Genomic DNA, 14,662 nt, shown 5'->3' with positions numbered 1-14,662 from the left:
ACACACACACACATTATTGTGTGTACCGAGGGGAGAATATGAAAAATGTTGCCGCCGATATCCTGTCCATCAAGGTGGGCAGAACAAGGCCGGCGAACCCCGAGCGACGAGAGCTGATCTTCACTCCCCTGCTCCTCTCACACTCCTACTGGCTCCGCGTCAGCTGCTGTACGGCAGTGCAGCATTACGCGAGCACAGAGAGACTGTCTCCGCCGACCAGAGTTTGAGATTTACTCACTGGATCCTAAATATCTCCCCCCTCTCTCTCGCGCTCTCTCTCTCTTTCTCCAGGTTGCCCGTGGATGGATTTCTTGAAGCTTCGCACTGCCTACTAACATGGACGCCCCGCCACCCATCAGCTAATAACTCGGGGAAAAGGTGGTCTCTTGGCGCAGTGAGCGGAGCTGTGGACGACGCGGTTGCTATTACGAATGGATTGGTGGAAACGGGTCGCCCTCTCTCTCTCCTCTCCCGAGTGGCCATGCCGTGATCCTGAACGCCAGGCTGCTTAACGTGAACGGGAAGGAGGAAAAGAAAACAGCAACAGCCAACACTCAATCGTGTGGAGGGGGGGAATATACCGATTCAGGGAATAAATACTGTGCACCCCCACGAGAACCATGAAGACATCCTTCCCATTGATAACTAATGCGAGATTCAGGTGCACAGCTTGGCTTGTTGTGCTGCTCTTACAATGCGTGGGATATTCTCACGGGATGCCACACGTCTTGAGATTCGGTAAGCTGTTTCTTTTGTTATTTACTCGCTTTTAAAGTTGTGTTTCGGGCTGCAAAAAAAAGTTATGTCAGTGGTTGTATATGTGTGTGTTGTTGTTGTGTGGTCTTACTGTCCCGCTACGTGTCATTTTTTGTATCCTATGTCAACGCGTAGTAGCGTTCAAATCCACGGACTCCTCGGTGCCAGTATTGGAACACCGTGCGTCGCGCCATGCGTCGCCACGTGCCGTCATGTGCCAACTATTTCATTGTTGGCCCGCCTTTGACACTTCATTTCACGTCGAGAGCGCAGCGTACGGAAAAAAAAAAGTTACAGATGCCAAAAATGCTGAACAATCGCCACACTATGTGCAAAAGCCAAGGCAACGTTATACCTCCTTTGGGAAAATGATTTGCCATTCCGCCAAATTGGCACGCACGCTACCACCTGTTGGCAGCAGGCTACGTTAATTCGGTTGATTATCGCTAAAAGTGCTGTTCGATAGTTAGGATTGGACCCTAGAAAACGTTAAGCCCTCCCTCCATCCCCTGTGTGTGTGTATGTGTGTGTGTGTGTGTGTGTGTGTGTGTGTGTGTGTGTGTGTGTGTGTGTGTGTGTGTGTGTGTGTGTGTGTGTGTGTGTGTGTGTGTGTGTGTGTGTGTGTGTGTGTGTGTGTGTGGCTGCGTGCGTCCGTGCGTGTAGCCAGATACGGAGAGAAGGGCTGTGGTTGCCATGCGTTCTTTTCATTATTCGTTCTATTTAAGAACATCTTCCAGGCTTGGATGCGGGCTGCTTTTCGAACCTTTAACACGTGGCTTTAAAGAGCCTTTTACACTGTATGAATGTATTTGCTTCTGAAGGTCAGATACACTTTCCAGTATCTCCATTGACCTCTCCCTAACAGTCAACACACACACACACACACACACACACACACACACACACACACACACACACACACACACACACACACACACACACACACACACACACACACACACACACACACACACACACACACACACACACACACATGTTTTGTTTTTTTCAAATTAGTGTAGACTTTAGAGTCAATCGTTTCTCTTGTGTCGTAGTCTACTTGCCTCAGACGCTCTGAGTGGCCCGTGGTGCAGATGAGCTACATCATTAGACATCACTACTAGAATGCTAATTGGGTAGTATTGAAGAGGTGTGCACATGTAACTAATATGATGTTGTGACAGTTTGTTCCACACGCCGCCTCTTTTTGCAAATGCAGTGTTAAAAAGACGGCAGTGGGTGTGACAATGAGTTTCTGCCTTGTTCCCAGTGTGAGCCCAGGAAGGAAGATGTTCTTAGGATTCAGTTACTGATTGAAGGTCACTTTCTAATGAGAGAGAGTCAGAGAGAGACAGACTGACGGACAGACAAAGATACAGAGAGAGAGAGAGAGAGAGAGAGAGAGAGAGCGAAAGAGAAAGATAGACAGAGACAAAGACAGAGAGAGAGACTCACTGTACATGTTGTTCTATTCTGTTAGAGAAAGTCGCCAGTCAATAGGCTTGAAAAGCTAACATGATGCTACATTCACACACACAACAATAGGCCTTTCCCATTCCTTGAAAATACCTTAATCATTTTCAGATAAATGCAGCTACACCAACAAACACAGCCAATCGGCTCAGCAAGCCCTGTACTGCTTGATATAGAATCAGTGATAAGGATATAAAGTTCCTCATCGGGTGGGATAATTGATCATATCATGTTTTTTTGTCACTAATGCAGGCTATTAATATCATCCTCCATCCAACCGTTAATATTTGAAAAGGCAACATAATTGTTCTTTTGTATTCAAATGGTGCAGCATGAGCTAAAATTAAAAATAAATACTTAGTGTATGTGTGTGGGTGAGTGTATGCATAATGCATGTATTTGTGTGTGTATAGGTGTCTGTGTGGGGGAGAGATTATTAGTTTGTGTGTGTGTGTGTGTGTGTGTGTGTGTGTGTGTGTGTGTGTGTGTGTGTGTGTGTGTGTGTGTGTGTGTGTGTGTGTGTGTGTGTGTGTGTGTGTGTGTGTGTGTGTGTGTATGAGGATTTATTAGTGAATTTGTTTTTATGTTTGTATTTGGGTGTCTGGGTGAGGGTGTATGGTGTGTGTGTGTGTGTGTATATGTATTTGTATATGTGCTGGTGGTGTGTGCATGTGTTGGCTATAAATTATGTCGCGGAATGCGTGAGGCCCATTTTATTGCGAGAACATCAAGGGGGCGCGTCATTTATCATTCATGAATGTTAGCTGTTATGTATTGACATAATGTGGAAGACACTCACCAGCATTAATATTAATGTGTGTGAATCACATTGAAACACTGGCGACGTACTGGTGACAAGCTTGGCCATGTGTGTACCTCACACGCTTTCCTCCTAACGCAAAAGAACAGGCTGTGGCGTGTGACATACGCTCCGTGTCAAGGTCAGGAAGCCAGCCTATCAGTTGCATCCCAGACAGTGTCTTCTTCCAAGGCAGAACCCCATTTGACCCCAATTAGAAGCAGCTAATCTAATTTGATAGGAGGACTTTAAGGGTGATATGGGTTGTAATTTACAAGGGGAAAAAGCAGTGTTTCGAAACAGCGCTTCCATGCCATGGCACCGGCAACGGTTAGTGAGACTCGAGGAGGCACACATACACACACACAGCGCGAGAGCTGCTGACATTTTTGAGAACAAAAACAACACTATTTCGTCATTTGTATTGATTGCTCCCTGTCCGTTGAGGCATGGTAGGCAGGTTGCCGATTCGTTTGAAGCAAAATGGAAGAAAAGGTTTCAAAAGTAGTGAACATATCCCCTGTCCATAGTTGGTAGGCACTTTTTCCCATATTTTGTGAATCAAAAAAGATTAAATAACTTTTCAATAATTCATCCATTTATTTTTCATTCGCTTCCTACCCTCATATCAAACATAAAACAACTCTGACTTTTTACCTATCTACCTATGAGAGCTAGCACTTAAAGTCCACGCAGAAAGACAAAGGTGACTAAGTGCTGTACTCACTAGTGCACTCTATACGGGGGCTTCAATTCACTACTTTCGCCTTCGAGTGCCTTTTAATGCATTACATATTCCTAAAGTATAAAGATGGCTAATGCCCACGTCATATGGAAATAAAGATCCCTCCGTCTAAGAGGGCATCATAAACTTTGCATTTTAACACCGGACGAATATATGCCACGCTACTATGATCACATATAAGGTGAATTAATGGTACTAGCACATTTGAGGCGAAAGCAATGGCTGGTTTATGATGTTGAGATGGGGGCATCAATAAAAGCTTTATCTGTTGCCAGAGGAGTAACATTTGGCCAACACCACTGATTTTAAATCACATGCCATCGGGTTATAAACCAAAGTCTGAGACCCTATCGAACAGAGAAGTGGCTATTCTGATAGCTTTGTGTTCCCTTAAGGAATTTACTCAATAAATAACTACACCCGCTCCTTTCAAGGAGGAAAAGGTCAGACTGAAAACACAGTTCTCTATCTGACACACACACACACCCACACACACACACACACACACACACACACACACACACACACACACACACACACACACACACACACACACACACACACACACACACACACACACACACACACACACACACACACACATGCTGTCATCACACACCAACACATGTAAATACACACTGACAGGCCCTCTGACGTAGTCAAACTTGGGGGAATTCTAACACAACTGCAAACATGTGGCAGAGTAGTTACAGAACAGAAGAGATAGAGGGACACTGCGGCCTCACCACGTTGGCTAAAACCTTGCGCCATTACCATGATGGAAATGCCTGATTCCGCTGCCATTCCATTCCATTCATAGGCGAAGAGTGTTGAATTACATTACTCAACATTTGAACATGATGATTCTCCCCCAGAATAATGGCTGGGGTAGCCGTTTCCTGCCAATAGGCATGTTTGCTGAAACGGAAACACAGCTTCACAGAATGACTTCACAGAATGGCAACATCGGTTATAGCATCCTTCAGTTGGGGCTGCTCATCCATGTGATACGTGAGTGACTCTCGCGTGCCCTTGGCGGCGTGATACTGTGGCAGGAGCCTCTCTTTGCCCATTCCCCATGGGAAGATGATTTTCCTGTTAGTTACTTCCTCTTTATCGACCTTACTAACAATCAGATCAGACGCTCCCCAGGTCAACTGCACCTCCCTACCAGGAGGCCATGCTCTGTCTACTTTGCTGTACCTTTTTATTTATCTGTTTTTTTATTCTGCCAATGGTTGTCTCTCGCCTCCTCTGTCAATGGTTCTCTCTCTCTCTCTCTCTCTCTCTCTCTCTCTCTCTCTCTCTCTCTCTCTCTCTCTCTCTCTCTCTCTCTCTCTCTCTCTCTCTCTATCCCTCTTTTTTTGTCAATGGGTTACTTGTCTGTCCTGGTTGTCTATCTCTCGCTCATTAGCCATGGTTGTGTGTCTGTGTGTGTGTGTGTGTGTCTCTCTCTCTCTCTCTCTCTCTCTCTCTCTCTCTCTCTCTCTCTCTCTCTCTCTCTCTCTCTCTCTCTCTCTCTCTTTCTCTCTCTCTCTCTCTCTCTCTCTCTCTCTCTCTCTCTCTCTCTCTCTCTCTCTCTCTCTCTCTGTCCATGGTTGTGTCCATTATGCCCAGGGTTTCTTAACTTAAATTGTCTTTATTATATGTTGAGAAGAAGAGCTCTCTCACAACTAGAAACGTATGGCCATTGCCAAAGAAGTGCAACACAAACTGTGAAAACTATGAAACATAACCTAACCAGACCCAGATGCATACATTTCTGCAATGTGTATTTCCATTGGCCGGGTACTTTTCTTTCTTCTGTATTATTTTCCAATCCTGTGTTTGTCTCTAACCAGAACAAGGCACTCTTCCAAGTGTGATTGGTAAATGTCGAAAAAAGAAATTCTCATACATATTTGAGGTAATGTATTTTATTTGCCTTAGTGCTGCCTGCCTGTATTATTGGCTCCCTTGAATTAAGTTCAGCAGTGGTGGCTTTGTATATCTTGCACTGTGGCCTGGCCTACAGCCAACACAATCCCAGTAAATACATTTAACACTGCTTACAATATTCATATCTCACTCACTGCTCGTTTATAGATATAAAAAAATAAAATGTGTTACACATAAATAAATAAATTAAATAAAACATAATTATGGAGACTATCAACAAACTATAAAATAAAATAAAATACATTTGAGGGCATAAAGGCTTAGAACAGCGTGAATCATTAAAACAGCTCAGGCAGGAGCCGGAGCAGAGAGAGAGAGAGAGAGAGAGTGAAGGAGTGTGTGATTGTATGTGTCTGTGTCTTGCGTGCATGCATGCCTGTGTGTGTGTATTTTCTGATATGGCTGGCTGTTCAAATGCTATTCTCTCACCCCGGCGCGAAAGCTGGAGGGGGTTTTGCCATGATCCGAGCGACATGAACATTTGGACAAGTGTGAAGAAATGTAATAATGCTCTCTCCATGGAAAGGCGTTTGATGAATTCCACCACCATCTCCACAACCCCAAGCCCCTCCAGCGCACCAGACATTGCTCTCAAACACATACAGTGTATCTGTCCTGCATTTATCGCAATCTGGCCATCTTAAGCGGGCTGGGGTAAGCGCTGGGCTGTATTTTGAGGACCGCCAGAGCGACTCGGAGCACAGTGGAATCTAGAGGTGACTTACCTGGTGTAACAGCGACGCTGCTGACAAAGCACTTTTTTTTCTCCACTTGCACTCTGGGATGTGTCCGGAGGCACAGGCCCTGTTCGTGCCGCTGTAACATGAGCTGTGATATGACATCTGAAGACGCTGCGTCCTTTTACTGTTTTTTCTTTGACCCTGGGCTCCCTGTGCTGTTCCACATGCGCTCACGCACGCAGACACATGCACACACATACAAACACGTATTTTAAGTCACCATGGATGGTTTGCGGGGGAGCCCAACTTTCATGTAGTCAGTCAGTCATTTAGTCTGTGAAATTGTCAGAAAGAATGTTCAATAAATTTGCCTGGCTATGTCTTTGTTTATGTCTGTGTTCCCATCAGTCTCTGTGTTATGGCTAAATCAATGTGTTGTAGCAACATCAGTGTATTGCATATGGCTACATCAGTGTGGTGTATAGGACTACATCAGTGTGTTGTATTGGACTACATCAGTGTGTTGTATAGGACTACATCAGTGTGTTGTATAGGACTACATCAGTGTGGTGTATAGGACTACATCAGTGTGTTGCAGTGGCGGCTGGTGGTTTTTAAAGTGAGGGAGGAAGGACTGCGCGCTTGGTTGCCATTGGCCTGCTTGCACTGTTGGTGTATGGTGGCATAAGAATGTGAGACTCAAGTTATTTCAAGGTGTTTTGGTGAACTACAAAATAGCAGGGAGGGAGTTATGTGAATACAATTTATACAAAGCCACCAGTGGCATCACTGTAATTTGAGAAGGAAAGGATGCAAAGCATATTTGTCAAATCAGGCCTACTATTGATTTGTAAAAGTAAATAAAAAAATCTGGGCCTATCATTGGGCCTAGATCTCGACGGGTTGACACTTGTGGCGTTTGGTTGCCCTATCAAGATTTTCCACATCAGTGAAACCATGAACAGCCCACGTTGGAGATTTGCTATTATTCATAAGCAAACAGGGCCAGCAATAAAGTCGATTGCTTGTAATGCTACCAGTAAGCCATGCGTACCTAGCAAACCATGTAGCACTCACAACAATGACGTTGCCATTACTTCTGGTCACCTTGATTTTGGGAAGTGGTCTACCTCTTTCTTTGGTCGCTAACTTAGCACTGTAACTCAATGAATGGAATGCTTTTTTTAATAAGACGTTAACAATGTCCTCCGTTTCCAATGTTTCCATTGTACATTTAGGATCTCGCTATCGCAGATTTCACTTGCTCTGCGTCTCTTACTGAGCACCGCGGCAATGCAGACCGGGTTTGTTATCGACAGCGTTGCCAGATTGGGCAGATTTCCCGCCGAATGATAATTTTTCCAGCCTAACATGGTTAAAAGTAGCCCAATTGGGTGGGAAATCTGACCAATCTGGCAACGCTGCTCAACATCCAGGGATCCTGCTTATTGGTTCATAAGGCAGACGGATAGATTTTTGCGCGAATCAGACCCCTTAAGGTCCCACCCACTCAGAGGAGGACTTTCCTCCTCTCTCCCATTGAAACCCATGTTATCCACCGGCCGCCAGTACTTTCGGGGAAATGAATGGGAGTCAACGGAGGGCGACGGAGGACCTTCCTCCCTGAAGTAATTGTCAATAAGCGATAGGGGGTGCTAATGTCCCTTTACCCAGGGAAACGAACATTATATATTCAAATGCAATAAAGTAGTCATATTTAAGGGCATTAATTCATTACAATAGTCTGGGCATCTACATTTTTTATTCTCAATAATGTTAGGGAGGATCTTCCTCCCTCTCCTCAATGGAGAAGCCTCCACTGGTGTGTTGTATAGGACTACATCAGTGTGTTGTATTGGACTACATCAGTATGTTGCATTGGACTACATCAGTGTGTTGTATAGGACTACATCAGTGTGTTGTATAGGACTACATCAGTGTGGTGTATAGGACTACATCAGTGTGTTGTATATGACTACATCAGTGTGTTGCATTGGACTACATCAGTATGTTGCATTGGACTACATCAGTGTGTTGTATAGGACTACATCAGTGTGTTGTATAGGACTACATCAGTATGTTGCATTGGACTACATCAGTGTGTTGTATTGGACTACATCAGTATGTTGCATTGGACTACATCAGTGTGTTGTATAGGACTACATCAGTGTGTTGTATAGGACTACATCAGTGTGGTGTATAGGACTACATCAGTGTGTTGTATAGGACTACATCAGTGTGTTGTATTGGACTACATCAGTATGTTGCATTGGACTACATCAGTGTGTTGTATAGGACTACATCAGTGTGTTGTATAGGACTACATCAGTGTGGTGTATAGGACTACATCAGTGTGTTGTATATGACTACATCAGTGTGTTGCATTGGATTACATCAGTGTGTTGTATAGGACTACATCAGTGTGTTGTATAGGACTACATCAGTGTGGTGTATAGGACTACATCAGTGTGTTGTATAGGACTACATCAGTGTGGTGTATAGGACTACATCAGTGTGTTGTATAGGACTACATCAGTGTGTTGTATAGGACTACATCAGTGTGTTGTATAGGACTACATCAGTGTGTTTATAGTGATACATCAGTGCGTTGTATAGGACTACATCAGTGTGTTTATAGTGATACATCAGTGCGTTGTATAGGACTACATCAGTGTGTTGTATAGGAGAACATCAGTGTGTTGTATAGGACTACATCAACGTGTTGTGTAAAGGACTACATGGCTTAATCAGTGTGTTGTGCTCTTCATTTGTCTGCATCAGACAGAGGTACAGAGCGAAGCGTATTAAAGGAGCCTTGGAGAGCTCTGATTGAGACCGGCGGAGATGACGCTCTGAGTCGATAACTCATTTGGTCGGGTTATGAATTAGAATGATCTTGCTGAGGGGAAGGTATGGACGTCCCACATCCTGTCTGCATTTCTCCCCGAGGGAACTGGAATAATCATCTGCTTGATAAAAAAACAAAAGCACAAAAAAAAACAAATAGGGAGAAATCGATGGCAGGATGCATCGCCACGGGGATTGACACCAACCGCCCGGTTCAAGCGCGTGCGGACCGTATCCGTCAGACCTGCTGGCTTTCTGCTGATACGCCACAAATCCAATCCTCCAAATGTCATATTAAAATTTCAGGCGGTTTAGATTGGGTTGGCACGAGGACGGCCGTACGCTCCCAGGGGTTGGGATTATTCGTCAATAATGTGCTCATTCCCGTGGAGCTCCTTTCATTAGCCGCGTTTAGATTGAAGTGTCGTCCGTTAATGTGAGCACCGCTGCCGCTACTGTCTGTGAGACTCTTCACATTATGGATGCTCTGTGGGTGTGTGTGTGTGTGTGTGTGTGTGTGTGTGTGTGTGTGTGTGTGTGTGTGTGTGTGTGTGTGTGTGTGTGTGTGTGTGTGTGTGTGTGTGTGTGTGTGTGTGTGTGTGTGTGTGTGTCCCCATCCGTGTAAGCAGACACTATGTTTTTCCCAGTGTGCTCTCTGGGCTGCGTGGGGTTCTTGTAAGTGCAGCGCACTTGGAGCTACTGGTTGGCTAAACTCTGCAGAGTGGTTGACCGTGAGGGGTCAACAACGCCGATGCGCATGGTGCGGTCGCTATGGTTATTTTGATAATACGCTGACTCTAACCTCTCGGACACATGATAGCATGGAGAGATGTGCTCAGAGAGAGAAGTGGTGTGCGGGAGACTGGGAGACTGCACGGAAGGACAGCGCACGTGGGAGTGCTGCTGTGCTTCCCAACAGCGAGAGGCGGAGAGGGAGAGATGAGGAGAGTGATGCCTCTTTTGTCCTTTATGTATTCAAATGTATTTCGATTGGAGTGCAAACCTTTTGCTAACAGGTTAGCTCGTTTATCACAATGCTATAACTTCTAGTATTCAGGTCGCCGCGTGGCAAACGGGACAGTCGACACAAGGATCAGCAGGGAGAGAAATACATAAATAAAGTATATAGGATGGAGCATATTAAATAGGTGAATCCTAGCCATTATTTCTCCTTCTGAAGCCACTCTCAGCCCTCCTTTTTAGTGGCCCATTAATCAGTTCTGTGCAAGGAAGTGAACGGGGGGTGTAAAAACAGCAGAGCATTCACATGCTCAGGGAGAAAGCCAACAGCCTGTCTTTGTTTTTTACGATGAGTTTGTTTATGATTGTTCTTCAATCCAACATGCACACACACACACACACACACACACACACACACACACACACACACACACACACACACACACACACACACACACACACACACACACACACACACACACACACACACACACACACACACACACACACACACACACACACACACACAAACACATATAGGCCTACGTTGTCCAGCCAAGTTTCCTTTCAGCCATGGTCCCGGTGTTTACCCGGGTCAGTGGAAGCTACAAAGGCGAGGCCTCTTCAGTCAATGTCTTCCTTTTTCCAGGGGCCACAAAATAAGCGTTTTCTATTTGTGTCTTATATTAGTTAGATTCTACAAGAGCATTCGGATTCGGGTTTCTATCAAGCCTCGTTTGCGGTTGTTTGTCTGCTTATTATCTCTGTCTGAAACGGAACGGTTGTGGGATGTTTGTACGGTTCTGTCGCACCGAGTCTTATCTTATCTTATCTCATCTCTCATTTTGTGTCTACCGTCCTCTTCCTCCTGCCTTTTCTCTCTTCATCACATGCCTCGTTGATGTGTGCTGTCGCGTTGAGAGGAGTGACTGTCACCGGTAAAACATTCAAATTCAAAAGTTGACTCGAGACGTGCCGCCGTCGGGAGGAGTCGCTTCACACTCGGCAGACGGCAGAATAAAGGAGGACTTCCTGGTTCTTCCTGAAAACGCAGCAGCATCATAAAGCACAGGATCAGTGGGCCGTGGGCGGCCATTTTAGCTGGAGGCTGCATAGGCGCTCTATCGTGCCATCTTATATTTGCTTTTTGAATATGGTGTGTGTGTGTGTGTGTGTGTCTGCCTGCCTGTCGGTGTGTGTGTGTGTGTGTGTGTGTGTGTGTGTGTGTGTGTGTGTGTGTGTGTGTGTGTGTGTGTGTGTGTGTGTGTGTGTGTGTGTGTGTGTGTGTGTCTCTGTGTCTGCGTGTGTGGGCTTTGGTTTTTTGTCAGTATGCCTTTTTTTTTATGTGCCAGACTGTTGTCATCACTGAATTCCCTGGAGCTGCCAGGCAATTCTCCAGATTTATTTTGTAATATATATTTATATACCTATCCGATCTTTTCTCAATTTCTGGGGGTGGGCGTGAAGAAGACAAGCCGTTTTGATAATACTTTAAGTTATTAAATGTTTCGATTTAACACTGTGTGAGATTGTGTGTGTGTGTGTGTGTGTGTGTGTGTGTGTGTGTGTGTGTGTGTGTGTGTGTGTGTGTGTGTGTGTGTGTGTGTGTGTGTGTGTGTGTGTGTGTGTGTGTGGGTTGAGTATGTGTCTATGGTTGAGTAGAGTAGGACACTTTGATTACCCACTGCGACTTGTCTTGTAGATTAGATTTGCCGAGTTTAAGGCAAGGACGGATAGAAATATTGAATGTCAGTCACGTGAAAATGAGACTGACAGAAAGGGGGGGGGGGGGGGTAGGGGAACAAGTTCAAGAGGGTTATGTGTGTGTGTTTGATAAAGGGGGGGGGGGCTTTTGAGAAATAATTAAAATCAAAGATGAAAAAACAGTGAGGCCCTTCTAGACGGAGACAATAAATAAATAAAAGTCGCCTCTGAATAAAACATTACGGTAAACGCCATCGGAGTATCGGGACCTCAGACTCACTTCCAGCAGCCGGTGAACTGAGCCGACGGGAACGCTGGCGATGCTTGCCAGGGCGTTTGCCTTGTCAACATGACACACTTGTGTTGGTCTGGGACACTGTCTGGGCCAGCCGCGTGCGCCCTTCAGAGAAAATCTGCAAAACGTTGAATTACTTGCAATTAAAAACGTTTTTCGCTTCCTTTCTTCTTCTTCATTGACATTTTTCATGGAACATCTGCATGTAAAACAGGCAAGATCTCCCTTCTCCTAATGGCGTGTTCGCCCGTTATGAGCCATGACTTCCTGAAGGATGTTAACAAGCGTGTGGAGCGGCCGCGGCTCCGGTGATGGGGCTAAAACGGGCGCCGAGCCTCATTCAGCATCAAGTCACGCGTACCGTGTACATCCTGCAAGCTGCCGACACACTGCCGACACCTCCTACTGTATGTAGATTCAACCCCCTTTCACTGAGGAGGGGGATATGTATGCACGTGTGTGTGTCGAAAAGGCCACTACACTCCCTTTATTTCTTCATCACCTCAAAGGCTCCCTCCTACCAACAGACCTCCCTCGTTTCTCTCCGCTGTGTTTGGGTTGGTTGGGCGACGGCAGCAGAGGAAGTGTGTGTTGAGCGGCCCCCATGTAACACACACAGCAGTTATTTCTGCACGCTCCAGCTTCTTTTCCTTTTTTTCTTTCCTCCGTCTGAGTAATGGCACTTCCACTGTCCGTGATTAGCTATCTGTTAAGAGCACCGAGCCTTCTGGATTTGCTTAATGTCGGCCAGAGGAAGCGTGTTTCATTCTTAATGGGCCGTTGTTGACAGCCTTTGGGTCAATGGTAACATACATCCAGTGGCTGGAGGTGGGAGGACTGTTGAACATGAGAAAACGTAGAAAAAAGGGCAAATGAAGCAAACAAGTGGGGCCATTTCCCTGTGAGGACGGTAATTATCTTAATTGAAAACGCTGGACATGGATTGAAACTGGCAGCTTAATTAATGGTCTCTTTTACAAGAGCACACACCAGAAAACAACAACCAGAAAAGAAAATGCAAAGCCCGTGGAGTGGGCGGATTAATTGCTGCAGCTTATTGATAAATCAATGTTTTTCTTTATACTATTGTTGCCATTTTCATGACACAAATATATAGTTTTTTCGTAGTATAGTGCCTGTAGAGTTCTGCCAAATGTTCTCGCTGTCTGTCTCCGCAAAATAGCACGAATAGCAAACAGACAAACAAAGAAATGCACACACCCGTCTCTCCTTCATCCAGTCTCGTCCCCAAGGGACTGGCACAGTCTGGCAGGCAGAAGATCTGAATGCCCATACGTCACCCAAACTCAGAGGCGGGAGTCCCGGCGATGGAGTCTGGATCAGACCAGACAAGCTAAAGAAACAAACAGGCGAAGGACACCGCCCACTTGCCCCTTGACAGGCACCGTCCCCGGAGTCCTTTAAACAAACCGGGCCGGGGGCCGGGACCCCTGGACGTACTACACACTCAGGACTTGGCCTTGTTCGCCGGGGTTAACGCACCGAAGACAATTGAAGACGTTGAATAATTAAATTCCTAGGCTTGTAAGACATGGGGGATCTATTGCATCACGCTCCTTGCTGCCGTCTCGCTCCCGAGGCCCCGGAGAGGCGGCGGTAGGCGGGGATGATGATTCGTCGATTATCAGAGCTCGCCACCAGGGTCATCTTGTGCAAGCTAATATGGAAGTCGGGAGACGACTTGAGGATGAGTGTGTGGCTCTGTGGAGGGGTGCGCTCTTTCATTACGAGGTGAGAATGGGGACGGCTCTCTGAGGGGCGAACTTGGCCACTTTGGAGGTGACAGGACCTCTGTGGCACCGGCCCAGAGATATGACTCACCGAGTTTTAAAGTGGGGATGATCCCCCCCCCCCTCGACACACTTTTTATCATACGGAACATTGCACTGCCTCACCTGCATTGAGTCAACACATCGCCCTGCTTTTTTCATTTTTGTATTTGATGTGACATGTCACGTGACTTCAAACAGGTCCTCGTGTGTCTTCTGACACCTTGCTGCGGTTTATGTCAATATCAGCACGTCAAAATTTGGTTGAGAAGTGACAAAAACGAGACCGTCGTGGGCGTCTGTCTCTCACTCACTCTCTCTCTCTCTCTCTCGGTTTGTAAATCATACTCAATCTCTTTTTTTCTCTCTCTTTCTCCATTTATCTATTTCGCTCCCTCTCTCTGCTCTATATCTCCCTCTCCCTCTCTCTATATTTATCCCACTACCCCTCTCTCTGTCTCTCTGTCTCTGTCTCTGTCTCTGTCTCTCTCTCTCTCTCTCTCTCTCTCTCTCTCTCTCTCTCTCTCTCTCCCTCTCTCTCTCTCTCTCTCTCTCTCTCTCTCTCTCTCTCTCTCTCTCTCTCTCTCTCTCTCTCTCTCTCTCTCTCTCTCTCTTTCTCTCTCTCTATGTATCCGTCTCTACTTATATTCCTCACCCCCCTCTTTTTCTTCCGAA

General features: G+C 45.8%; 1 protein-coding gene across 1 annotated transcript in view; it reads left to right on the top strand.

Moving 5' to 3' along the window:
* The first annotated feature begins 589 nt into the window (after positions 1-589).
* The window catches only part of grik2 (glutamate receptor, ionotropic, kainate 2), a 121,939-nt gene continuing 107,866 nt past the window's right edge, over positions 590-14,662 (top strand). The window contains exon 1 of the mRNA XM_056602570.1: positions 590-738. Within this exon, the coding sequence (XP_056458545.1) occupies positions 621-738 (118 nt within the window). The 5' untranslated portion in view covers positions 590-620. The remainder of the gene's footprint in view (positions 739-14,662) is intronic.

The sequence above is a fragment of the Gadus chalcogrammus genome, chromosome 11 (assembly GCF_026213295.1).
Source record: "Gadus chalcogrammus isolate NIFS_2021 chromosome 11, NIFS_Gcha_1.0, whole genome shotgun sequence".
In the NCBI taxonomy this organism is placed as follows: Eukaryota; Metazoa; Chordata; class Actinopteri; order Gadiformes; family Gadidae; genus Gadus; species Gadus chalcogrammus.
Note: the sequence above shows the minus strand (reverse complement) of the source record. Positions and strands in the feature narration are given on the sequence as shown.